Here is a 27,913-nt window from a genome sequence, read left to right as displayed (position 1 = left end):
GATTGATAGGGTCTCCATAAGCCATAATCAACTTGAAGGCACATAACAACAATGGTTTGCAACAGGAGTAAACATTCAGTTGTACATGGTAATACTGGAATGTAGCTCAGCCAGTGCAGATCATAATTCTTGGAGGACTCTTGTTTCTGCCTATCTGTTTGTCATCAGAAGAAGGTTGCTTGATGTCTAGACCCACTGTTGTTGCCACCTTTATGGACTGTACTGTGGAATTTTAGCTAAGTATCTTCATAATTGCAGTGACTTTTCCCCACCACCACCCTGATTACAAACAAGGGCTGCTAGCTGTTTCTATAACCAGTTTTGGTTCACCCTGATGCTTCTGCATCTGATGGTTTACACAGGAGAAATCAAATGGGAAACACACACAACCCAAACTCAGCTGGGTTGCACTATTTATTTATCAAATTTATGTCCCACCCTTCCTCCTAAAGGGCAGCAAACAACAAGCAACAAAACCATACCAACATCTTACAAACAATTCCAACAGAGATGCAGACTGGGATAAAGGTCTCTGCCTAAAAGGCTTAAAAGCTGTACAAGCTCTTAGGAACAAGGTTCCACCTAGAGTGTCCAATGCCTTACAAACAAATAATTTTACATAGAAAGAGTCAATGTAAATTTACCTATTCCATTCTCCCCCGCCCCTGTGCTCCTTGCTTGCATGATGTTTGGAAGAAGCAGAGTTAAAGATAAGTGACCCAACTTTGCCAGAATGACTCAGTTTTGACAAGAGCTGTTTCAGAATCAGTTCGATTAATCTGGATTTATGCACAGTGATTAAAACAGAGCGCATTTCTAGACACAGGGATCATACACAGTTGTGAAAAAAATGCATGTCTGTGCATGCCTCTTCCTTTCTCCCAAAGCCATAGTATCAGGGGCTGCTGTTGCTAACCCTACGCACTTGACAGTCTCATAACTGCTCGGGGTTACTCTTAGCTCTCACAAACAAGAACAAAACAACAAGTGACAATTCATGAGAATAATATAGCATGTGTTTATTATTTTATTTTACTGCAAAATTTCTACTTCACCTTTCCCATACAAGTCTTCAAGAATGCTTACAAAATGCAGTGAAATTTAAAACAATGGGTGGTATCCAATACTGGTCATATTCAGGGCAGACCTATTGAAGTTCATAGATATGAAGTTCACAGAACTTTGATCTATTAATTTAAATGGGTCTATTCAGAGTTTGACTAGTATCAGATACAATCCCCTGACACTAAGCCAACAATGCAAAAAAGCAATACAGAACAAAAACTAGCAGAATCACATGGATTTTAAAAGGGAGGGGCGGCGCCGGGCGGGAAGGGGGGAAGGGGCGGCGCCGGGGGGGGAAGGGGCATACACACACACCATTGTCAATCACCTCAGCTCTTCACCTCCATTCTGCTTCTGCCTTCTCCTTCATCCTTGCCCTCCGACACGGTCTGGCTCTCCACTTAATAAATAATAATAATAATAAAACTTTATTTTTACCCTGCCCTTTTCCAATAGGACTCAGAGTGGCTTACAACTAAAAACATCATTAAAACATACAGAGTATATTATTAAAAAAGAATTAAACTATAAGGGAAAATTAAAAGCTATAAGATAAAAGTTAAAACAGCGAACAATTTAAAATAATAAAATCATATAATATGATCACCAAGCCTATAAGACATTAATCCTGGTCGTTCTCTGTCCCAAATGCCCGCTGAAATAAAACAGTCTTTACTTGTTGCCGAAAAGACGGCAAGGAGGGAGCTGATTGTACCTCACTCCGGAGGGAGTTCCACAACCTAGGGGCGACCACCGAAAAGGCCCTATCTTGTGTCCGCGTCAAATGTGCTTGCGAAGGTGTAGGGAACACAAGAAGGGCCTCACCTAAAGATCTCAAATCCCAGGCAGGTTCATGTAGGGAGATACGATCTGTCAAATAGTCTGGACCTGAGCCGTATAGGGCTTTGTAGGTCAAAACCAGCACTTTGAATTGTGACCGGAAACAAATTGGCAGCCAGTGGAGCTGTTGTAACAGGGGAGTTGTATGGTCCCTGTAACCAGCCCCAGTTAGTACTCTGGCTGCAGCTCTTTGTACCAATTTAAGTTTCCGAACAGTCTTCAAAGGCAGCCCCACGTAGAGCGCGTTACAATAGTCTAAGCGGGATGTAACCAAGGCATGCATCACCCTGGTCAGATCAGGCAGGTCCAGGAACGGGCGCAGCTGGCGCACCAGTTTTAATTGGGCAAATGCGCTCCTGGATACTGCAGCAATCTGGGCCTCCAAATTCAAAGCTGAATCCTAACACAGAGCACAAGGGAAGAGCAATGTTGCGCAGAAGCCCAGTGTGAGGCACGTGTCTTTTGTCCACCAATCACAGGAGCAGACTTCCCCTGTTCCCCCCAAGTAACGTCAAAATGTAACACTGGAAACAAGCTGGTTCCAAGGGGCGGCCAGGTTGGGCACTGGCCCGAGGGCCCCTGAGACTACAGGAGCCCCTGGGGGGGCCTTCTGCTCCCCTTCCGCGATTCGCAGCAGGATCGCTGCTGCGGATCGCAGGGCAAGAGCTTCGGAGCTCCGCCATTCCCTTCCTTAACTTACCATGTTCTGCAGTTGCACACGCAGCGGTGCCCTTAAGAAAGATGGCAGCCTCTGCCGCTATATCCGTGTATGTGTGCGTGCGCACATGCGTGCCAGGGCCCAGGGCAAGCTTTTGCCCAAGGGCCCTGGCATATCTGGGGCCGGCCCTGGCTGGAAACGTTACCGTTGCTGCTAAAAAGTAAGGAAATTACTAGTCATTCTATTACTAAGAAAATGTAATGAAGTTCCCCACTCGTAATAGTGCACTGTATTCTCCCCACCCCACATCCTGGCTTACTCTGTTGATCTTAGTAGGTGGGCTAGGCTCCTACGGTTTGAAGAGTGGTATGGAGTGGGTGGGAGTACTACTACAATTGCTCCCCACAGCTCAGCCTAAAGTGTAGTGCAGCTGCACACACGATTGCTGCTACACATCCCTTCCTTCCTTCCAACCCAATGTTCTGCCATCGTAACAGTCCTCCTCCTCCTCCTCCTCCTCCTCTTCTTCCAGGTCAATCAGTGCATAATTGGCCTGATGAAGAGATGTGGCAGCATCCCCTTCCACAGCTTTCCTTCCTTCCCCTATTCATCAGGTATAGGGAGAAGAAATTGATTTTTTGTTGCATGGATTCTCCCAAAAGAGCCCCGGGCTCCTTCTGGGAGGAAGGGCGGGTTATAAATTGAATGAATGTATGATTGAATGAATGAATGATTATTATCATCATCAACTTTTATTACCCACCTTTTACCCAAAGGTCCCAACAATTTTAAAATACAGCATTAAAAACAATTTCAAGATAGGATGGCTCCTAAAAATATACATCTCAGGTGTCAAAGGCCAGGGTAAAAAGGCTACTATAGATTGGTAGGGGCTGAAGAGGCCAATTACTCCACTCTTCCCCCACAGACACTAGCCTACACATTATGGAATCCACGGAGCATAACTTTGTTATGGATGTTTTTGTTAGGCTATTTTGGGTATATTCAACTACTTCACCCCACCAGCTCAAAGATTTCTGCTTGCACAGTGAGAATGACCCCATCTCCTCCCCGTGCACATGCCCTCCTCAAATCGGCTCCAGAGGGTTGGGGAAAACCCCTAGAACAGATTTAGGGGGTGCACAGGGGAGGAGAGGGTAAAACGTTCCATCACACAAGGAGAAATATGATGTGCTAATGGAACTAGAGACTTAGACTGCAATCCAATACCCATTTGTTTATTTATATCCCACCCTTCCTCCCAGCAGGAGCCCAGGGCGGCAAACAAAAGCATTAAAAACACTTCAAAACATCATAAAAACAGACTTTAACATACATTAAAACAAAATATCTTTAAAAACATTTTTTTAAAACTTTCAAGACATCTTTTTTAAAAAAAAAGGTTAAAAACTTTTTTTTTTTTAAAGGTTTAAAAACATATTAAAAAGCAATTCCAGCACAGAGGCAGACTGGGATAAGGTCTCAACTTAAAAGGCTCGTTGAAAGAGGGAGTAAGTCCCATTGAGCGCAATGGAGTTTACTTCTGAGTAGACATGTACTGGATTGCAGTCTTAGTGTCACACTGAATTCCACCCATTTCAATTAAAATTAAATAAACATAAATTTAAAAATAAACGTCTGCATACTCTAAGCGCAGAATTAGAAACATTCACTACCTATGTAAATGACAGAAAACACAGTACATTATTTTTGCATTTACTAACAGGAATATATGTTCTTTTGACTTTGATTTTGTGCATCCCAGATTAAGGACCATCCGATGCAGGCACTCCTAGCAAATTCAACAAAGCTGTGTACGTGATTCTGAGTCAGGATAATATTCTCTTTGTTTTCAATATCTTTAATGGTTGCGATGCAGTCTTTACATTTTTTATCTTAAATTGCAATTGAAGTGAAGGGAGGGAAAGAGTTTAGTAGAACTTTTCTAAAAAACTAAAGTGTGCATACTATATTTACTTGTTTTATTGCATAATTTATATGCCACATCTCCTGTCCTAAACAGCTTAGAGTACTTTACAAATTATTAAAAGCAAAAAACATTATTAAAACAGTAAAACAATCCAAAAGCAGTAACAAACTCCAGAAACAAAAGTACAGAAAAAGAAATATATAAAAACAAATGGCAGATAGATATGTTAAGGGCCAGAAAATACTGGGAAAATTCAGGAAAAAACACTTTTTTTTGTTTGGGGAGGAAATGGGGGGAAATGTTTTTTCCTAATTTTTCTGGGTTTTTTCCAGGCCTTTACACCTCTAATGGAACATTAGGAAAAATACAAGGAAAAGTATGCTTAAACAAAGCTTCTTTGACCCTTTGCCTCAATACGCAAACTAAAAGAAAATTACCAGTTTCTTACAACAGTAAAATTCTGCAGTAAATTCCACAATCTAGGTGCTGCTACCAAAAAAGCTTTGTCTTGCATACTTCATTGGGTGATAAGATGCCTTTCCTAATCACTGTAAGTAGGTTTATGCAAGAAGAGACTTTCAAATACCCAGGTCCAAACCATTTAGGGCTTTAAAGGTAAACCAGCATCTTGTATTGGGGATACACCAGACTGGGAGCCAGCACAGCCAATATCATACTGGGGTAATAAGGCCCAAAGTTCAGGCTCCCATCAGAACCTTCTCTCTCCATTTGTACCAACAGAAGTTTCCAGACAGTTTTCAAGGGCAGCCCATTGCAGTAATCTAATCTACACGTAACAGATGGATTGATTCCATAAAGATCTGAACAGGGTGGTTCATGACAGATGCTATTGGAGGTTGCTGATTCATAGGGTTGCCATAAGTCGTAATCAACTTGAAGGCACATAACAATCTACAAGTGACCAAGCAATGCCCACTCAAAACAGTCTTGTTTCTAGGTAATCACAGGGGAATCAGGATGTCAAACCCTGAAGTTACAGTCTACACACTCTCTTTAGAACATTTTAAAGTATCCTCTCATCCTCAGTTAAGTATTCTGACAAATGCATTCGGATTATAAAATATTTTAAAACTAAAAACACTACCCAATTTAACACTTGTACCACTTAATCTTAAACAATAAATAAATTCAGTGGAAATTGGTAGGTAGAATATACAGGATTCCGGTGTGAGTAGTAGACTGAAGCTTTGCTGCATTTCTCAAAACGTAATTAATAATGTATATTAAATTACATTAATTGCCATAAAGTAGAATTAAGCTTTTTTTTTTGCCTTTGAACCAACAGTGCAGCTCTCACAAGCCTAAATCTTCATACCAACTTCCGGAGGGTTAGTAGTGTTAGTTTGAAACAACAAAAAAGCAAAAAGACTTGTGACACCTTAAACGCTAACAAACTGCGTAAGTTTTCATTCAGGTGCATCTTTATGATATGGCCACTAATCCACGAAAGTTTATGCTATAATAAAATGCGCTGGCTTTTAAGGTACTACAAGGCTTGTTGCTGCTTTTGCTTTATTACTAAGAAGACTTCAATAAAAACATCTGCAACCCTAAACACGCGTTCACCTGCGTGGGGAGGGGGGAGTTCCGTTTATTTCCATGCACTCAGAACTAAGTTCCCTAGATTCAGGACGGCATTCAGAGAAGAAGCACATTAAGTAAACTGAAAGGCAGGAGACAAACCTAACAGGAGCGTTCAGACTCAAAACATCTGGTACAATATCAGCAAACTTGCCGTTGTCAAAACAAAATAGTAGAATAAATACGGTAAACAACCAAAAAAAATCTGGCGTCGCTCAGACGTTAAGGCAAAGTGAGGAGCTTGTCACTGGCTCCGCCCTGCCTCGTCTCTCCTTCTCATCCTCACAGACCCTGATATTAGGATCTTCCCCCATAACAAACACAATAACCAGCAAAATCCTGAGCGAACAAGTGAGTTGCAGTTGGCTCCGAAATGCACAAATGTCTCCCACAACACTCACCGCTCAGGGAGGAGAAAAGCAAAATAAGGCACCACGAAGAACGGCGTCAGACAACTGGAGGCGGCTATAAGACTGGCTCTCTTCGAGCCATCGTTTTCTATCAAGCGCGCGCTTTCCTGTCGTCACTTGGCAACCAGCGAAGCAGAGATTCTGTTTTACGAGGCCGAACGGATCCGCCCATTTTGCCACAGCAACTCTGTGCAACGTCTTCAGCACAGAGATAGAAAAGTTAGAGTCATCATGGCCTCGTGTGGCTGCGGAGACTCTGAGAGTAACAGACCATCGCTGTCTTTGTTGCAGAGCTTGGAAAAGTTACTTTTTTTGAACTACAACTCCCATCAGCCCAATCCAGTTGCCTTGCTGGCTGGTGCTGATGGGAGTTGTAGTTCAAAAAAAAGTAACTTTTCCGAACTCTGCTTTGTTGGCACGTCGGGTCTAAAAATTGCACTAATTTCTCATTCTAATTCGTAGATTTTGAGCATCGACTTTCGGTTATTTTACAACTTGTTTTTCTCTCCAAAGAAAGAAAAGGGGAAATCCAGGATATTAACATCGTTATGATGAGACACAAGGATGTCCCACTCTATAAAAAGAAAAAGAAAAAAGGAGAAACAAAGAAGCAGTCGGTGTGGACAATACTGACTTAGATGGATTAAAAGTGTGGCGACGTCCACCATGGGTCCTGAACAAACTTTGAAGTCTGGATATAAGAGGATGGGTTTTTTTCTTAAAATAAGTAAAAATAAATAAATGGACAGTTCTCGCAATAGAGGAATGGAAGTCATCTCCTCACCTGCATGCCTGTATCTGTATTCATAAATGTTCTGAAATTTATTGGAGTATACAGCAGAGGAGTGCAGAAATGAATAGTCTGATATGGTTGGTGGCTGAAAGAATAAAGAAATTTAAGGTTTGTTACTAGGAAATAAAGTCATTCAGCATGCGGTCATATATTCATTATTCACACACACATTAAGTCAGCAATCCAATACACACGTCCCATTGAACCCAATGGCGCTTACTTCTGAGTAGACATGCATCGGCTTGCACTGTAACTTGAAGGAACGAAAACCTAAGTAAAACAAACAACAAAATGTTACTAAATAAGTAATCAGTGAGGAGAGAATAGGCCGCCTTTCTGTCTATCCACACACACATATACACATACCTTTACTTGTTACCAGTGTTGGTGCTTTAATCTCAAAATCAAGGGTGAGTAGTAAGCGGCCAGATTTGTGGGTGACACAAGAATTATTCAAGGTACAGTAGTAAAAACAAAAGGGATTGGGAAGCGCTCCAAAAGGGTCTCTTTAAAGTGGGTAACTGGCCATTAAAATAACAAACATGCTTGAATGTAAGATTGAAATGGCTCCAGGTAACAAATCTCATCCAAGAGTGAGAAGAGTTTCACAGCAAAAGTTTTTACAGGGCCAAGACATGTTTCTAAGGCGTTTTTTTGCCCCGAAGCTTAAAGTAGGCACCCAAAACTACAAGAAAGACTTATTCATCATTTGTGCATGTGCAGAAAGGGCCAAGGGCACGACAATAAATTTCAGTTTGTTGTAGTTTTATATCTGTTGGTATATTTATTATTTTTAATTATTTCTGATTTATACTTTTTATTCACTTTAATAAGAATTGGACTTCGTACTATTTCCATGTTTGTTTTCCTTTAATATTTGCCTCCTTGGTGCTGTTCAGCCAGGATGAAGATGTTAATTATTAATATTATTTATTTTAGTTTACTTATATTCCAAATGTCTTCCATCACCTAAGTAGCATGTAATATTGTTTTAAAGGAGCTGTATTAAAAACAAAGGAACTTCGAAGGAGATTGCAATGAGAAACTCCTGATTTACCATTCAGCAAAAGATTCAACACTATCATTTGTGGACTAAATCGGGACAAGGGATTTTTTTTCCACATCACATCCGTTAATTGTTTTACCAATGCTAGACAACTGTATTATTAATAATACGGTTAAATTAAACATTTATTACGGTCTGTACTTTTCCACATTTAATTCCCAACCAACTCCCCAATCCTTGTCCCCTTCTGCGCATGTGTCTCAACTGCCATCCTACTTTCTCTAGCGAGAAGCGCGTGACTTGTACGTCAAACAAATCACAAATCTTTTCCTTTCAGCAGATTCTCCTCCCTCTTCCCTCACGGACGCACGGCGACGGCGAAAGAGGACTCCGATGCATTCTGGTCATTGTAGTTCTCTCGCTCTCAATCTTGCTTTTGCATCGCATGCTGCCGTCGATCGGTGGACTACGACTCCCAGGTGGCAAAATGAGAGGCGGAGGAGAGGGGGCTGGGCTTTCCCAACCTCTTTTGATTACCTTTCGTGCGGCGCTTTCTCTTTGCAATCGCTGTGACTGTACTTAGAGGTGACCTCGAGGAGGGAGGACTGTTGGTACTATTATCGCCATGGTTAGTGAAGCTGAACTCGGAGTTATTTTGTACAATGAGACCTCTGCAGATTTTTCTTCCTTCCTTTGGTGGGTGGGTGTCTGAATGTCACAACGAGACCCTGGACCAACGACTCAGGGCATATAATCCTCAACAAGATGGAAGGGCAGAAAAACCTACTGCGCCCGTTTTTATAGCTGGTGGGACCTAGGACTCCTGCGTCCTCCCCTAGGAAAGCATGGGAGGTACAAGAGAATGAATGGACCCAGAAAGCGTGAAAAGGGATAGGGGTCTGGTCAAAATTAGTGCGGTTCCTGCTGGTAGACAACTTTGCTATCTGTATACGCTTGAACTGAAAGGATACAGGATCAGAGGCTGTTTTAAAAGGCTCGCTTGGGGAGGGGGCTAGTTTGATGAAAACTAAAGGGAGTCGGCTTGGGGCTTGTGGGTTTATAAATAAAAATAAACCCACGGACCCATATTTCCATCACTGCTACATAATTTGCCACCGTAATTTGAGCCCTGGCTCAAATACTTGCTTCAAATTTGGACGTGGCATAGGATGAGCCATAGCAGTTGTTCTCTGAGTTATGAATTGCTATAATTGAGAAAATCCTTCCAGCATGTAATGGTTAGATCCTGGATCGAAAGGACTTTGGAATTTAGAAAGGTTGGTGAGCTATGTTGAGTTCTGAACTCCTCTGCAGTTAAAGGACAAGGGAAATTTTTTGTGTGGTAGAAGATCCATCTTCAGCTATACATGAGAGATGAACCAGAGCCAGATCTCAGTTGCTAGTCTCCCATATTTCAGCTGCCGTGCAAGTAATGGAAGACTTTTCTGGGGTAGGGTTATTTGTATTTTGTAGCAGATGCTGTCTTGTCCCTGTTCTTATGGGGGTTGAGAGGAAGGTTTACTCAGTTCCCCTCTTTTTGCTGTCATAAGCCTTAAAATTAGAATCATGTCTCTTTGGGTTGGAGGGAACATATTGGAAAGTGTGATGGGGTGGGGGGAGATATTGTCTCAAACTGGAAGTCAACTGATGTTAATAACTAGGGTATGTACATTGGCACTAGAGGACATCTGCAAAGTGAGCTGCCAGCCTTGTTCAGTGATGACAACCCATTTATCATCTTCCTTTGCAATTGCTGCAGTATGACCTAGTGGTATTGCTGGAGTGTCTCCTTGAATGGCTTTCAAGGTGCTGTTCAAGTAGGCACACTTCCAAATTCTTATCGGGTCTATAGCCCAATAAGAATGTTGACACTTTCCAATGAAAGACATTGCTTAAATTACAACTCTATATTAATCAGATATTGAATGTGTTATGATGGTGTCACATATTTGCAAATTTCTCTCTGGTTTGTGATGCATGACCATATAGCTGTTGATTGACTGTGAGAAGTACCTGATAAGACGCTCCTCTTCTTCCTTGTAGTCTGCAGTAATAACTTGACCTGACTTGAATATTCAGCCTTCTTTCAAAAATATGTAACTTGTATAATTTAAAATGTTACAAAGAGTTGAATTCTTTACACCATTTCTGGTTTTACGGCAGAATATTTCCTATGCTCTGATATCATCAGGATTAAATGGTGTACTTGGGATTATGGGGAAATTCTTGCAATCAACAGCCAGCATAATATGCTGCTACTTTCACTGGCATTTTGTTAATGATGACATTCATTTCCTCTCTGGTAGTTATAACAAATTAATATTTTCCATCTGCAATAGCAGGATTGTGCTGCAAATTAAAAACTAAGGTTTGCCATTTCAGATCTTCTTTTGTGCTACTAGATGTTTCTGTAGCATAGCAATACAGCACCTTCTCTTTATAGAATGCATATTTTTATGCCCAGTAGCTTGCATCACAGCCTGATCTTGTGCCTTTTACACTCATGCAGCAGCTCATACGAGTCCTAATGTTGTCAGGATTGCACTATTGAAATATACTGTTCCTACTACAATTGGACCATAATGCTTGTGTATCTACAAAGTCTGGTGAGGCATTCAAGATGTTTTGGACTGCAGTTCCCATTAGCCCCAGCCAGCATGGCCAGTGGTCATGGATTTAGGGCGCTGGAGTCCACAACACCTAGAGGGCAGCATGTTGGCTCTCCCTGTGCTAAGTAAATATAATAGCAAGCAATACATCTAGTATAAGCTACCTATTAGCTACTGCGCTAAGTTCAAGGTGCTGGTTTTAGTGTGCAAAGTTCCATACAGCTTGGGACCAGGATACCTGGAATACCATCTTACCCCTGATATACCCAGTAGATCACTGCGCTCTGCAGGTGAGGGCCTCCTGCAGATTACCTTATCAGGAGGTCCGTTCCACATAACATAGGAAGCAGACTGTTAGTGTAGTGGCACCTACTCTTTGGGATTCCCTCCCCTTAAATATTAGACAGACAACCATCTCTGTTATCTTTTCGTCACCTACTGAAGACGTTCCTTTTTCAACAAGCCTTTTAAGTAGAGACCTTATCCCGGTCTGCATCTGTGTTGAAATTGCTTTTTAATATGTTTTTAAAGCTTTTTTTTAAAAAAGATGTTGTTAAACATGTTTTGTTTTAATATGTTTTTAAGGATGTTTTGTTGTAATATATTTTAAAGTCTGTTTTTATAATGCTTTAGAGTGTTTTTAGTGCTTTTGTTTGCTGCCCTGGGCTCCTACTGGGAGGAAGGGCAGGATATAAATCTAATAAATAAAATAAATAAATAATAAATGTTCCACACATTATTCCTAATGCTTCCTGAATCTGTGCATCAGAGATATTAATTTGGTCTTGAAGATCATTTGTATATTGACATGCACGCTGCTTGTAATATAGAAAATGCCTCATCTCAGGACACGTGCACTTACATTTCCAAAAAAGAGGACATAATATAGTTAGCCCTCTGTCCAGCAGTTGCACATAGCTGCTAACCTTTGAGTCTGTAATGTGCACCTTACCATCTTACAATCACCACCACCCCATGCCCTTTGTCCTCTTCCCAAGTGCAGCTGTTAAAATCCTAGTCACTTTTGAAAATAATACACACAGTTTGTATGAAGGATCAAACTTGGCTTGCAGCCTAAACGTAAGGGCTCTGGAAACTTGAGTAGTACCAACTCACTCATCCCCACACCCCCAGCTGGCATTCAGTGGAGGATCCAGCAGTACATTCAGAATTATGAGAATTCTTTATTTCAGAACATTTTTAAGGTGAGCTTCACATCCATAAGGCTAGGGGAGGGGTGTTGAAAGTATGTTGACAATTTTTTCTAAACATAAGCAGAAAGAATTTGCATGAGGCTTGTGATGGTTCAAAAGTGGGAATGCTTCAGATAACACAGCCACCAGCATTTCCCTATAGATTCTAGTCAGATGTCTTTGTCCTTTCATCTGGCTCACTTCCCCTGGCACTTTCCTGTGAGTCCTCATGGTCTTTCCCAAGCTGTTCCCCCTTCCTCCAGAAAATTCTACATAACTGCAAACTTCCCAGAGGAGAATATCTCCAAAGGTGTTTTAGGACGTAGAAGTCATATTGTGACGGTTCTCCTTTGTATTTGAGATAAATACTTAAATAGGATGCCTTTTAATATCTGAGTCAGAAGTGAGGAGCCCGTGGCCCTCCAGATATTTGTTGGACTCCAACTCCCATCATCCCCAGCTAGCTTGACCAATGAACAGGGTTTGTGAGAGTTGCAGTCCAGCCACATCTGGAGGACCACAGGTCCCCCACCTCTGATAAATGGTGACTGTACACCTTTCTTACACACATATGTGCATGTAAGCATAGATGTGCATACTGACAGAGCCAATTCATAGTGTGATATCCAGCAAAGTAGTAGACTCATTAAAATCAATAGACTTGCTTGAACTGAGTCTACTCTGAATATGACTAATGTTGGATATTGCCCATAGTTCCTGGAAAGCATGTACACTTGCTTTTAACAACTTCAGCAATAGGATGTGATCTGGTTCAAGAGAAATCAGATAATACAGGTCAAGCCTTATTAAACAATTGTAACCCTCTACTGCCAGCCATCGTAAGATAGCTGTGAAGCCAGAAGGCATTGGATATGTGTGTAGATTTACCTGTGCTACATTTTCTAATAAAAATGCATGTTTAATCAGTCCTATCTTAACTGTTAAGTTGTACAAACTATACATTTTTGGCATAAATATATTCCTGGAGATTAATTTCCTTACCCTTCGTAAACAAGTTTGTGTTTTGCTGTATCATTTAGAGTCTCTTAGGCCATCAGACTAATTTTTCTCAAGATATTAAGTATTTACTTCACACATGGCCTTTAGCTACCTTTTTATTTTACCTTGCTTTGGAAAGAGCAGTTTACCCTTATTTTGGACTTTGTTTGCAGACGCTGACTAAACCCAACAGTAGCACGTTTCAAAAACCACGAGGGCAAGAATTTTGATTTTGGGGGGTGGAGTGGGGATCGCTGGTTAATTTGACTTAAAGTACTTCCGTCGCTTCCAAACTCCCAAATATTTCTTAAACCAAAAAGGAGAGGGAAACAGAAGAAAACCTTTCATACCTTCCCCTCTAGCTTTTTTCTAGCAGAGACTTGTTCTGTATGCTCTTAGTTTTGTTTTGCACAAGATCTTGCTAAATGGCATACCAAATGTTCCTATTTTCCCCCCACAGTATGTTGTTGTGAGTGGGAACTGTACTGTGTACCAATCCTTTGGAACGTGTGTGATTAGTGGTCCCTCTGTTATTGTTAACACTGAAAGCATTTTGGGATAGCCCAGTGAGGGAACCAAATTACAGATTTACTTGTTGGGTCATTCTCTTAAACTGATTCCACTGTACATTTCAAGAGACATAAACCATAACTGTTCAAACAAAACTTAAATTTGGAAGAACCTGCGCACTTTATGCATTTACACTTGTGCAAGTTTTACAGTTTGTTACCCATATGTCTGCACAAGGAGACAGTAAAGTTCTTCTGTACTGTGATTAACTCATGTAGCACTATTAACTATAGCGGTATTAACATCTTGAATATTCTATGGAAAAAAATTAAGTTAAGGAAACTAGAACAAACGACCAACTTCAGGTAAGTAGTAAACTCCAAATCTTGTTTTAATTGATACAGAAATACTGGGTGTTTCAGAATTAATCTTTCATCAAATATTGACATTTTGAAGGTGTGTTGTTTACCATATACACACTGGCTTGATCCTAAGATGTTGCTTTAATAATATTTGCAGAAAGAATATTGCTGATCCCCTCCTCCACCCTGTAGCCAGCTGTGTCCCTGAAAAACAGGGTTGGGGTAGGGGACTGGTAAACAGTGTGGGATTGGGGTAGGGGAGAATTGCCCCAAATTGGGTAGGTCTTCTTTCTGACATCATAGCTTTCTGTAAGCTGGGATCCTCTTTGTTGTTGTTGCATGGGAAAACATTCCAGTTATGTAATTCCCACGACCATGGGAAAGGGTTGACCACCTCAGGGGGAACTAAGCCAAAATGTTTGTGGTAGAATGGAGACAACACTATTTTAATCTTAACATGGTTGCTCCAGTTTTATTCATCATGAAAATAATAAAACAATATTCAACCTCTCTGTCTATGGAGACTTTAGGAGAGGGGGTGGGACTAATCTCTAGTCCTGGCAGCTGTTTCCCCTGTCTCCCACGTATGGCATGCTCCGATTTCAGATGCAGAGAAGCTGGACTGGGAGGTTCTGCTTCTGTTGTTCAGATACAAGAAGATTAGAGGTTATTGCTTCCATGACTTGCCAACAGATTGTGGATTCTTTTTTTACCACAAAGGGCACAAAAGAATGCACGGAAGGAGAGCCTGTAAGGTTAATAATACATGTGTATACAATTTGTGGAAGAGCTATCCACAATAACATTCTACACATGGAGTGGACATAGAAAAGTTAATTTATTATCATTCGTGCACATAATCCTTTACTTTATGGTTATGGTCCTGTTCTAAATGTCTGTGTTTTGGTATGTGAGTAACTACTCTTCTGAACAATTAAGTATTACATAAAAAGAAAATGAAATGGAAGTCAGACTAAAAGGCAGGCAAGCTATAAATGTAAGGAAAAAAATAAACATTCACGCACACTGCCTTGGACAATGTCCAATATTTGTTTTATATCTTCACATGGTTTACTCTTTTATACAAGTATGCCGGCATTCTAGTAATAACAATAATGCTATTTAACTCCATCCCTTCACAGGTGTGAGGCATTATCTTTCATAACTGCTTTCACAGGTATAGGTTCTTTACGCCTATCTGATCATAACATTGAAATTGATTTGTGTTTCTCTGGTTTATACCAGTCCTATTTAGTTGTAATCATCAGTATTTTACTCAGTTACTGTAATTGTCCGACATTAGTATATTGTGAAGAGAATCTTGGGGATGATTGTAGCTAATGGTGGATTCAAACATCTGCCATCCAACATTATATAACTTGCAAATCCTACTAAACCTGAGAAACATAATCTTGCTAAATTAGTGTATCATAAATAATATAGGTAACAGGTTTTTGCTGTTGAAACATGATCTTGTTTTTATAGAGGGAAACTTCATGCTTTGGTTCAAGCTTTTTAATCAAAGTGCTACAGCTTGAGTCAGCTGAAATTTCTTCTGCTTTAAAAACAGTATGGTAGTTCTAAAGGAGGGCAGTTCATTTGCCATTGATGAACTGACTCATGTGTCTGCATGGTGCCTTTCCTAAATGAGTATAACACTTAGCTCACCTGTGAGTATGGTCAGAGGGCACATGAGGTCACCATGCTGAAACTAACAGGTATGGCCAGTTCCTGGATGGGGGTCTATATGGGAACTAGGGCTGTGGAGTCAGTACGCCAAACCTTCGACTCTGACTGCTCTATTTTTCCACTGTCCGACTCCAATTCCAACTCCTCTATTTTTCTACTGTCCGACTCTGACTCCACCCAAAATTGCTTCTTGTCAATCAAAATTTATTTGGAAGTCAGAGTCGGTACATTTCTACCGACTCCGACTCCACCCAAAATTGCTTCTTGTCAATCAAAATTTATTTGGAAGTCAGAGTCGGTACATTTCTACCGACTCCGACTCCACCCAAAATTGCTTCTTGTCAATCAAAATTTATTTGGAAGTCAGAGTCGGTACATTTCTACCGACTCCGACTCCACCCAAAATTGCTCCCGACTCTGACTCCACCCAAAATTGCTCCCGACTCCACAACTCCAACTCCACAGCCCTGATGGGAACTACATGTATACCCACTTATCTAGTATATATAGATATTTCTGCATGGCTGAAGACCACTTTCCACCCTTATTTAAGATATGCTCATCTTTGTCTCACAGCTTTTCCGTTTCCATAAATTAACTGCCGTTTCCAAAATACTGTAGTTCTTGAGAAATCTCTTTTAAAATAGCTTGTGTTTAGGCTGGTACAGAATCTCTGTATTCTAGATGGGAGATTTGTCCTTTGACCTTTTCTGTTCTGTCTATAAATTTAAACTAGTCATGGCTATCCCAAGACTGAATAAGTATAATGACTTTCAGGCAGTCTGGTTGGCTGCATGATGGAAGCCAGCAGAACATGTCCTGTTGACTACAGCAAGAGATGGATCTCATAACAATCTTCTTGACAAATTGTATGCAAAATACTAACCTTTATGAATGTTTGTTTTAGTTACAGACAGTAACATCCTGAATTAGCATGAGAAAATGTGTTTACTGAAATCTACAAATATCCTTTCTCTTGCAGTCCAAACCACTCAGAGTGCTCGTGACTGGTGCTGCTGGACAGATTGCATACTCTCTACTCCACAGCATTGCTAAGGGTGATGTCTTTGGAGCAGATCAGGTAATAGATAAATGGAATTACAACATATCCACAAGCAGTAATTAGGAGCCCAAAGGTCAACTCTGCAGTAGGTATCAAACACCAAGAGCAAGAGTAAGGCTTTATTGACTCTTAAGTCAGTTGGCTTTAATTTCTTAAAATGACTAACTTGTTGAGGGAAAGTGAGGTTCCATGATGGAAAATGAGGTTTCCAGTATTTATTTTTTGTGGCATGTATTTCTGGTACAGAATTGTAAGATGGAATCTGACAAATTATAAATTAGTCTTAGACATATTTTGTGTGGCATTAAAGTGCTGATACATACAGCACAAAGAATCAAGTCAGTCTGATCTTGCATGTAATATGTGTGATCCGTTTTGGGTAAACTAAGTAATTTACACAACTTGCTGTTTTGCAGCCACTTGTTCTTATTCTATTGGATATCACACCTATGATGACTGTATTGGATGGTGTACTTATGGAATTGCAAGACTGTGCTTTTCCTCTGTTAAGAGGTGAGAAAACAATCAACGTCAAATTTGTGTTGTGTCTTCAAATGGTTATGCTTGAGATGTATGGCCACTGGGCAAATGAAAGGCACATTATAGCCAGTTTTATAGCATTGTTCAGTGTAGTGGACATATATGCCCGGGCAAAAGAGTATCATATTGTCATTCTGTAGAGATGTTGGTTTCCATAAGGAATGAAATACCAGATATATAAGCCCAACAATTAAGGCAAACTGTAAAAGGTTTAGTCTGTGTTGGAAGAAAGAACTTAAAAATTATTGGGGAAGCTTGTCCAGCACCTTGGCACAGTCATTAACCAGAACGGAGACAATAAAGAAATTAGAAGAAGGGTGGGACTGGGGAGAGCAGCTATGAGAGAACTAGAAAAGTCCTCAAAGACAAAGATGTATCACTGAACACTAAAGTCAGGATCATTCAGACCATGGTATTCCCGTTCTCTATGTATGGATGTGAAAGTTGGACAGTGAAAAAAATGTACAAGAGAAAAATCAAGTCATTTGAAATGTGGTGTTGGAGGAGAGATTTGCAGATACCATGGACCGCAAAAAAGACAAATCACTAGAAGCTAAAATGATGAAGCTGAGATTATCATACTTTGGACACATCATCAGAAGACATGATTCACTAGAAAATACAATGCTGGGAAAAACAGAAGTAAGTAGAAAAAGAGGACCAAACAAGAGATGGATTAATTCCATAAAGAAAGCCACAGACCTGAACTTACAAGATCTGAAGGGTGGTTTATAACAAATGCTATTGGAGGTCGCTGATTCATATGGTCGCCATAAGTTGTAATCGACTTGAAGGCACATAACAGCAAGTGCCAATTAAAAGGAAGACTTAATTAGGAAAACTTGCCTTATGCTGATTCAGTGATTTCTACTTTAGTGAGATGCAATTAATTTCATCTCACTAAAACGTGAAAATGTTTGCCTTTGGTTATGCTATACCAATAAAGCGGCCACTGAATCATTATTTCAGTATCCTTGAAAGAGTGTGGGAGGAAAGGAGCCTTCTGTTTTCTTTTATTGTACATCTAAACAAAGTTTAGATCAGATCAGATAATAGGAGCAAAATTTATTAAAATATTTCCCTGCCTTTCCATAGGTTGAGGCATTAGGAAAAGAGGGAACCGACACTTGAGATGCTCAGGGAGACCTGAAGATGAGATACAAAATTGAGGAAGCATCCACACTAGGAAATGTGGTAGTAATGGGTGACTTCAACTACCCAGACATAGACTGGCCACATATGTGTTCCAGTCACGACAAAGAAGCAAATTTTCTGCTGTTGTTGTTGTCATATCGAAAATCAGAGTAAAGCTAAAGAAGAACAACAAAGCACTCATAATGCCATAATACAATTTAAATAACATCCCAGAAGCATATAAAGATCAAATAAGGAACAGGTTTGAGGCTTTAAACTTAGTTGACAGAGAACCAGAAGAACTATGGACTGGTGTCAGGGACATTATCAGGGAAGAATGCAAAAAGCCAATACCTCCTGTTAAAAAGAGAGAAAGACCTCAATGGATGACTGAAGAAACTCTTAAAATGGTTAAAGAGAGAAGGAAAGCAAAAGCAAAAGGGGATAGAAACACGGTTAGAACCCTAAATGCAACAATACAGTGAGTAGTATGTAGGGACAAAGAGAACTATTACAATAGTTATTGTATAGAAATAGAAAAGGACAACAAAAAGGGAAGAACAAGAGCCCTATTCCAAAGGATTAAAGAAATGAAAAGGAAATTTAAACCACGTGTAGAGATGTTGAATAATCAACGGGAACACACTGACTGACCGAGATGAAATAAAAGGAAGATGGAAGCAATATACTGAAGAACTCTATAAAAGAGATGACAGGATGACAGATTCATTCACGGAGGAACCATATGATGAAGAACCAGAAATTTTAGAATGTGAGGTGAAAGCTGCTCTTAAAATTCTTGGAAGAAACAAATCGCCAGGAATAGATGGCATACAAGCTACTGAGACTGAATCTGTCCACATTTTGACAAAAATCTGTCAAGAAATATGGAAAACTAAACAATGGCCCACAGACTGGAAGCATTCAATATACATCCCACTTCCAAAGAAAGGGGATCCCAGAGAATGCAGTAATTACCGAACTATTGCCTTAATATCCCATGCAAGTAAAGTAATGCTCAAGATTCTACAACAAAGGCTCTTACCATATATGGAGCGAGAAATGCCAGACATCCAAGCTGGATTTAGAAAGGGAAGAGGCACCAGAGATCATATTGCAAACATACGTTGGATAATGGAACGGAGCAAGGAATTTCAGAAGAAAATCACCCTGTGCTCTATAGACTACAGCAAAGCCTTTGACCTGTGTAGATCATGAAAAAATATGGAATGCTTTAAAAGAAATGGGGGTGCCACAGCATCTGATTGTCCTGATGCGCAACCTATACTCTGCACAAGAGGCTACTGTAAGGACAGAATATGGAGAAACCGATCGGTTCCCCATCGGAAAGGGTGTGAAACGGGTGTATTTTATCACCCTATTTATTTAATCTATACGCAGAACATATACGGAAAGCAGGATTGGACAAAGATGAAGGAGGTGTGAAAATTGGAGGGAGAAACATCAATAATTTAAGATATGCAGACGATACCGTACTCTTAGCAGAAACCAGTAATGATTTGAAACGTATGCTGATGAAAGTTAAAGAGGAAAGCACAAAAGCAGGACTACAGCTGAACGTCAAGAAGACTAAAGTAATGACAACAGAAGATTTATGCAACTTTAAGTTGACAATGAGGACATTGAACTTGTCAAGGATTATCAATACCTTGGCACAATCATTAACCAAAATGGAGACAACAGTCAAGAAATCAGAAGAAGGTTAGGACTGGGGAGGGCAGCTGTGAGAGAACTAGAAAAGGTCCTCAAATGTAAAGATGTATCACTGAACACCAAAGTCAGGATCATTCAGACAATGGTATTTCCGATCTGTATGTATGGATGTGAAAGTTGGACAGTGAAAAAAGCGAATAAGAGAAAAATCAACTCATTTGAAACGTGGTGTTGGAGAAGAGCTTTGCGGATACCATGGACTGCAAAAAAGACAAATAATTGGATGTTAGAACAAATTAAACCAGAACTATCACTAGAAGCTAAAATGAAGAAGCTGAGGTTATCATACTTTGGACACATAATGAGAAGACATGATTCATTAGAAAAGATAATAATGCTGGGAAAAACAGGGAATAGAAAAAGAGGAAGGCCAAACAAGAGATGGATTGATTCCATAAAGGAAGCCACAGACCTGAACTGACAAGATCTGAACAGGGTAGTTCACGACAGATGCTCTTGGAGGTCACTGGTTCATAGGGTCGCCATAAGTCGTAGTCGACTTGGAGGCACATAACAACAACAACAACTCTCAATAGTCTTCACAGACTACCCTTCCCAGGATTCTTTGGGTGAAGCCATGACTGTTTAAAGTGGAATAAATGTATGGTGTGAATGTGCCCCAGGTCACAGCTGTGTTAATATATAACTAGTTCTGAAGGCATTTCTTTCCCCTAAAAAAGTTACCATGAACTTATATTTCAAATACAATTGTTGGTGTCTTCCTCTCTACATACAGAGGTAATTGCAACCGACAAGGAAGATGTTGCATTTAAAGAGCTTGATGTAGCCATCCTTGTTGGCTCCATGCCAAGGAAAGAGGGCATGGAACGGAAAGATCTCCTCAAGGCAAATGTGAAAATTTTTAAATCCCAGGGTGCAGCACTGGACAAATATGCAAAGAAAACTGTTAAGGTAAGTATAGCTGATGTGGTGTCATGGCTAAGAGAATGAGCTGTGATGCAAAAGAGGTTGCTGATTCAGATCTCATCTCGTAATTCTTACTCCTGTTATAATATGGGGATGCTGACAGAACTAGAAAAGGTCCTCAAATGCAAAGATGTATCACTGAACACCAAAGTCAGGATCATTCAGACCATGGTATTCCCGATTTCTATGTATGCATGTGAAAGTTGGACAGTGAAAAAAGTGGATAAGAGAAAAATCAACTCGTTTGAAATGTGGTACTGGAGGAGAGCTTTGCGCATACCATGGACTGCGAAAAAGACAAATAATTGGGTGTTAGAACAAATTAAACCAGAACTGTCACTAGAAGCTAAAATGATGAAATTGAGGGTATCATACTTTGGACACATCATGAGAAGACATGATTCACTAGAAAAGACAATAATGCTGGGAAAAACAGAAGGGAGTAGAAAAAGAGGAAGGCCAAACAAGAGATGGATTGATTCCATAAAGGAAGCCACAGACCTGAACTTACAAGATCTGAACAGGGTGGTTTATGACAGATGCTCTTGGAGGTGACTGATTCATAGGGTTGCCATAAGTTGTAGTCGACTTGGAGGCACATAACAACAACAACAACCAAGACTTGTCTACCTTACAAGGCTGTTAAAAGATTGCTGTGATAGTGTATGTGAAGTGCTTTGAACACGGAAACAAAGTTGGCATCTTTTTAATTAAAACGGAGTATCCAAACTTTGAACTACTTGAGTCTCAAAAAAAGACACTGAAAAATTTTGTACAATTTGTTTTGTTATAAGTGTTATTATTAAAATAGCTTAATTTTTTTTAAAATCTGCCTTTCCTCAGGTCTGAAAAGGAGTGACCAAAAACTGCTTTGGGTGGTTTTTATTGTTGTAGTCATTATTATTTATTGTTATTATTTTGACTTCTGGACTCAGTATACTGGAGTTCCCCCCAGTATATTGGTGCAAGTCTAATTTCTGATGATGAGAATTAGGGACTTGCCTTTTTTGCTTTGGACTAAGTGCTGTAATAGCAAATGGAGAAGACACTACTAAAGATGGTTTCTAAAGATAATAAATGGTAACTGATTGTATTATAAGTTGATACTTAGGTATGTCAAAAGAATAGTTCTTAGTTTGGAAATTTTCCATTCAGCCAATTTATATTTGCAAATGAACAGAGAAATATTTATTTACACAGTTTATATACTACTTTAACATTTAAAATCTTAAAACGGTTTATAAGAGATAATATGCAATAATAAAATCACAGCTAAAGTCTCAACAATGTGATTTAGTTGGTCATTATGGGTTTACTGTACGTAGTCTAACTTCTCCCCCCTCCCCCGCCCATCAGGTTCTTGTGGTAGGCAATCCAGCAAATACCAATTGCCTGATTGCCTCAAAATCTGCTCCATCCATACCAAAAGAGAATTTCAGCTGTTTAACTCGTCTGGATCACAATAGAGCTAAATCTCAGGTAGGAACTCTCTTCTAGGTCCTACAGAGCACTTTCCTTGTTCTCTAATGTAAACTGATTTCTTGAAGGATTTGATTTTAAAGGGGGAGGTGTCTGAATACTTGAAATTACCAAGCTGATTTTCTGCTCCCTATCCTCAAACTAGATTGCTTTGAAAATTGGTGTGACTGCCAAGGATGTAAAGAATTGCATCATCTGGGGAAATCACTCCTCTACTCAATATCCAGATGTTAACCATGCAAAGGTGAAAGTGCAAGGAAAGGATGTTGGAGTTTATGAAGCTGTGAAAAATGATAATTGGCTCAAGGGTGACTTCATTACAGTAAGTCAATAATTTTGTGGGTTTTGTCATCTTGTTGGTGTATTACAGCAATGTTAACAGGAGTAGCAAATGTTCCAGAGCAAGAGATGTTAAATGCTAACTTATGCTAGGGGGGTTCAGCTGACCCCCCCTCCACGTGTTGAAAGAATGCTAGCCTGCCCCCAAGTACAGGGGCCATGCCCTGCTATTTGCATGTACAGCTACCATGCAGACAAGCTCAATGCATATATGTCTTCCACCTGTGGAGTCAGTACAGGAAGAAGGAATGGCTTGCACATCCCACAATTTTCCATACACATTCTTAAATATATGAGGGAATATATCCAAACCCTGCTTAAAAAGAACAGCAATGAGTATGCTATACTCCTGCACTATGGAAGTCTTGCATGGAGGACTCCAAATAAGATAGTAGAAAACCCTCTTATATTTCGAATAAATAACTTAATCGTGTGCTTTCTAACCTCTACTAAAATAATCATTTTTTAAAAAAATATTAGTGTCTTAGCTTCATTGTTATGCATAGATCAAAGACTGGGAATCTGTGGCTCTCCAGATGTTGCTAGACCACAGCCTGTACTATCCCTGACCATTGGCTACGCTGTCTGAGGCTGATGGGAGTAGGGAATTCAACGGTATCTGGAAGGTCACATGTTCCCTGGGCCTGCAGCAAGAGCTGGCAGAAGATCAGGATCTACAGGTAGATGTCTGGGTGATTTACAGTAGATGGGCAAGGCTTTCTGATTCCCAGTTGTCCAACAGCAACAACAAAACAACTTTTCATGTAAATTAGCTTGCTCAAATGAAGAAAGTAACCAGAAGTGAACTTTTGTGTGAAAAGCCTATGAACCCAGTTCAGTTCTGGTACTGAAAACAAATTCCTGGGCTCAAGATGTGCTTTTAGTTTTTCTTTAATGAGCACCTGTGAGAGGGGACAGATCATTATAAAAGTGTCTTGTGTATCATTGATGAGTTAACTGCCCTGTGAGGTTTTTTTGGGTGAAGAACAGAGGAAAAAATGCTTTGAAGTTTGTTTGTTCATGTATAGACAATATGGCTGGCTTCTGTTTCTTGGACTCTCTAAAAAATACTGTGTGATTCAATGGTAGGTATAAAGAATCCACTAATTGTCCTCTATCAATGCTACAGACTGTTCAGCAGCGGGGTGCAGCTGTTATTAAGGCCAGAAAGTTATCAAGTGCAATGTCAGCAGCCAAAGCTATCGGTGACCATATGAGAGACATTTGGTTTGGTACTCCAGAAGTAAGTGTGCTACAGCCTGCAATGATGTTTGCCTCGATAATGACTGTTCAAAGTATGCTTCCTATGTATTGGGCATATAGCTGATCATCATAATAAATCTATGTATCTTTTCATGAATCTCTCTGTAAAAGAGTGGGATACAAATCTGATTAAAACTGATTGTGAGTGTAAAGAGAAAAAGGGCAATGATCTTTAGCTATACTGGAATACAATGAAATACAGCAGGATTGCAGAACCTTCCTTCAGAAATATATATCAACACAAAGTGTGAACTAATGAATTAGGGGGAAAGCACCATATTAATTACTTGTATTTCCTTTTATAGGGGGAATTTGTTTCCATGGGTGTTATTTCTGATGGAAATTCCTATGGTATCCCTGAAGATCTGATCTATTCCTTTCCTGTTGTAATAAAGGTATGTAAGAAATATTGAATTGTTAACTGTATTTTATCTATTTTAATGTTTTTGTGGGCTTTTTAAACTGTGCATGATCTCATTGTGAGCCACCCTGAGTGCCCTACAGGCGGGCCCGCTTATACAGCAGGTTCCGTTCCAGACCCCTGCCGTAAAGCGGAAATTGCCATAAAGCAGAACCCCATTGAGTATAATGGGGTGCGTCGCGTGAAAATGATGCAAAAATGCAGCAAAATCGGCTTTAAAACGGGGAATGAAAGCGACTGCATTAGCAGAACGCCGGGAAGCGGGGCCCTACTGTACTGTAGGGTAGAATGGTGGGATAAAAACATTTTTTTAAAAAAAAATTAAACATGCAGTTTCTGAAATACCTCTGTTAAGTAAATATGATTCTGTGTGCAGTTCCACATTCACAAGTGTAATACGGATGTCACTACTGTGAGCATTAAAGATTCTGTTAAACAATAAGAGCAGTTTAAATACGATCCCTAAAACACATAATATACTGGATACACTTTCTTCGTATGACAGGCATAGGATCATCATTCAGGTCATATATACAACACTTACACTGGTTGTATGAGATTGGGGACTTGAAAGGAAAGTGCAGGGAGATTTGGAAAAGGCTTTTGCAAACCTCCCCCCTTTCCCTTTAATTGCCCAATCTTGGAGACTTTAAAAGCAAAGCACAAGGGATTTTGTCAGATGGGCAGCTCCACCCACCGGTTAATCATGTGACATCATAATGATGTCATGTGATAAGTGCCCCCGTCACTGTCTGTTTTGTGGACCATGAGGCAGATCCTGATCACAGTCTAGCCCATGGAGCCAAAAAGGTTGTACCTAATGTAGCACTACATTAAGTTTCTGTAAATAAAAATTTCTGCTTGCACAATGGAATGTTCTCCCTCTGTGCACCCCCTAAATCTTTTCTAGGGTTTCCCCCAACCCTCTGGACCAGATTTGGGGAGGGCATGCGGGAGGGGGCAAGTCCCATTGTGGAAATGGAAATCCTTGTGCTGATGGGGTGCATTAATTGAATAGCACCCTCTACATCTACTGTCTAGTTTGTTTTAAGACCAGTGTGAGGAGACTAGTGAATGTCTAATCCAGTCTTCACCAAGCTGGTGCCCTCCTGCTGTTTTGGAACACGCCTCCCATAGTGGCAGTTGTGGTCCAAAACAGCAGCAGGGCACCAGGATGGCAAAGGATGGCCTAATCAATACACTTACCTTAATATACTTATTTGTAACATTGCGGAGTTACTTTTTGATATGGTTTGAAGGCTTTAACAAGTCATCGATGCATTTTTCACAGGATAAAACATGGAAGTTTGTTGAAGGCCTTCCTATTAATGACTTTTCCCGTGAGAAGATGGATTTGACTGCCAAAGAATTAACTGAGGAAAAGGAGACTGCTGTGGAGTTTCTGTCCAGTGCATGACTAGGTGCTCATCAGGATGTGGCAGGAGATGACTTAAACACTGAGGAGTCTAAAAGTCGTCTCTAAATTCAGTATCAAATGCTGTTACTGTATCATTCACTGTAGCTGCATTCACATGTTGGTACATCTGTGCCTATTATTGAGTGCTCTTAGTTTTGAGGTGGTTGCACAACCTGCTTCAGAAGTAGTTTGCAGACTTGACCAAATCGTCCTCATTTATTATCGTTTGCTTCTTGTATTACATAGTATATCAATTACTTGGCCTCAGTGACTACAAGACTAGCAGCCTTTCAGCTTGAATTACACTAAAACTAAAAGCTGATGACATAGAATGGGCTGTAGCACTGTATTGAACAAGTACAATTAGATTCACCAGTGGTCTTTATAAAAGTATATAACAGCCTGTATTTCTATTACTAAAATCTCTACGTAAGAAATGCATTATTGACTACAGTGAATGTACTATGTGTTGGCCATTGTTGACTCACGGATCTTACTGGAAACTACATTAAAGGTTGAGTAAGCACTTTTCGTGGTGTTCTGTATGTAAAACACAATCTTCACCATACAGCTGATTATGTTAAAAATAAAGCAGAACTGGACCCAGAGTGGTTTGGATGTACAACCATGCATAGGGAATATAGTGCCTAAAAAGCAAGCTCAAGCAGATTAAGTAGTTTTACAAATGTAATGATGACAAGTACTAAACCAAATAGTACAGGTTAGACATAATGATTAACTTCTAACAAGATGTCATGGAGTAGATGCACTCTGGATAGTCACAACATTTTATATTGCTAGGCAGTAGTCTGATTTCAGTAGCCTTCAGGTGAAAGGCTCAGTGATAGATCATCTGCCTTTCATGCAGAGGGTCCCAGGTTCAGTCCCTGGCATCTCCAGGGAGGGCTAGGAATGTCCCCTGTCTAAAACCCTGGAGCTGCCAGTCAGTGTAGACAGTGCTGAACTAGATGGGCCAATGGTCTGATTCAGTATAAGGCAGCTCTCTTCCCATGTGTGGTCCATGGGCACTTCACTGTCTCCTCTTGTCCAGGCTTTCCTCCCTTCTGCTCATGACTCCTGCTTTCTCCTCCCCTCCCATTATAACTTTTTGCTGCTTTGCCTGCACTGTCACCTTTCCAAGATAATTCAAAGATATGTTAAACTTGGATTTCTCCATTGATTTCTTGGGGCAGCTCTCACTTTTAAAAAATAGTTTCTTACTGTGAACCAAGAAATGACTTACGCAGGCAATGAGCGTCGTCTCTGTCCTTTTTATACATCTATTTCTCCATCTGGAGCAAGGGAAAAGAGAAGGAAATAAATTAAGCAAAGGAGAATAATAGAAGAGAGACAGTACTATAACCGTCTACTTTTTTCCCTACCCTCTCCGCTCCATGCTTTCTTGTGGGTACCCAGCTGAGTGATGGCATTTCACTGCCTGAATGGAGTGTAAAGCAAAGGAGGAGATTAAGTAAAATATTAGGTGCATAAGGCTGCTCTGTAATGTCATTCAGTGTGGTGGCATTATTTAATCAACTATAAACTTGATTCAGAGAGCCAGTGTGGTGTGGTGGTTAAGGTGTTGGACTATGACCTGGGAGACTACAGTTCGAATCCCCACATACCCATGAAGCTCACTGGGTGACCTTGGGCCAGTCACTGCCTCTTAGCCTCAGAGGAAGACAATGGTAAACCACCTCTGAATACTGCTTACCATGAAAACCCTATTCATAGGGTCGCCATAGGTCAGGATCGACTTGAAGGCAGTCTATTTCCATTTTTCAAAGGTGATTCAGATGTAATTTATACATTTGGTTAATTCATGGACTATCTTTAGTCCTAGATGGGCCAATGGTCTGATTCCGTATAAGGCAGCCCTCTATGTTCCTATGAGTGGTCCATAGAGGGGAGTGTTGCCTATTTACAGGCA

At 40.2% G+C, this 27,913-nt stretch overlaps 2 protein-coding genes across 5 annotated transcripts in view; one reads left to right on the top strand and one right to left on the bottom strand.

Annotated features, from left to right (window-relative positions):
- Positions 1-6,684, bottom strand: part of WDPCP (WD repeat containing planar cell polarity effector) — a 255,323-nt gene extending 248,639 nt beyond the window's left edge. The window contains exon 1 of one of the 4 annotated variants that reach the window (XR_009762090.1): positions 6,497-6,683. The gene's annotated coding sequence lies outside the window, so the exon portion shown is untranslated. Of the gene's footprint in view, positions 1-6,496 lie in introns of all 4 variants that reach the window. The other 3 variants (XM_061622284.1, XM_061622283.1, XM_061622282.1) reach the window with 3 other exon arrangements.
- A 2,138-nt stretch (positions 6,685-8,822) lies between these two features.
- Positions 8,823-26,509, top strand: MDH1 (malate dehydrogenase 1). Its single transcript, XM_061622271.1, has 9 exons — positions 8,823-8,932; positions 16,649-16,747; positions 17,146-17,242; positions 20,874-21,049; positions 22,421-22,543; positions 22,689-22,865; positions 24,012-24,125; positions 24,451-24,540; positions 25,858-26,509. Exons 1-9 carry the CDS (start codon positions 8,930-8,932, stop codon positions 25,981-25,983), a joined length of 1,005 nt encoding a protein of 334 aa, XP_061478255.1. The 5' UTR covers positions 8,823-8,929; the 3' UTR covers positions 25,984-26,509.
- Positions 26,510-27,913: the final 1,404 nt, after the last annotated feature.

Source organism: Rhineura floridana, chromosome 4 (genome assembly GCF_030035675.1).
Source record: "Rhineura floridana isolate rRhiFlo1 chromosome 4, rRhiFlo1.hap2, whole genome shotgun sequence".
NCBI lineage: Eukaryota > Metazoa > Chordata > Lepidosauria > Squamata > Rhineuridae > Rhineura > Rhineura floridana.
Note: the sequence above shows the minus strand (reverse complement) of the source record. Positions and strands in the feature narration are given on the sequence as shown.

Bases quoted from the DNA above. Each gene is read 5' to 3' on its own strand.
- MDH1 (XM_061622271.1), top strand. The intron at 24,126-24,450 runs GTAAGTGTGCTA...TTCCTTTTATAG, and splicing joins TTTGGTTTGGTACTCCAGAA to GGGGAATTTGTTTCCATGGG. The intron at 24,541-25,857 runs GTATGTAAGAAA...CATTTTTCACAG, and splicing joins CCTTTCCTGTTGTAATAAAG to GATAAAACATGGAAGTTTGT.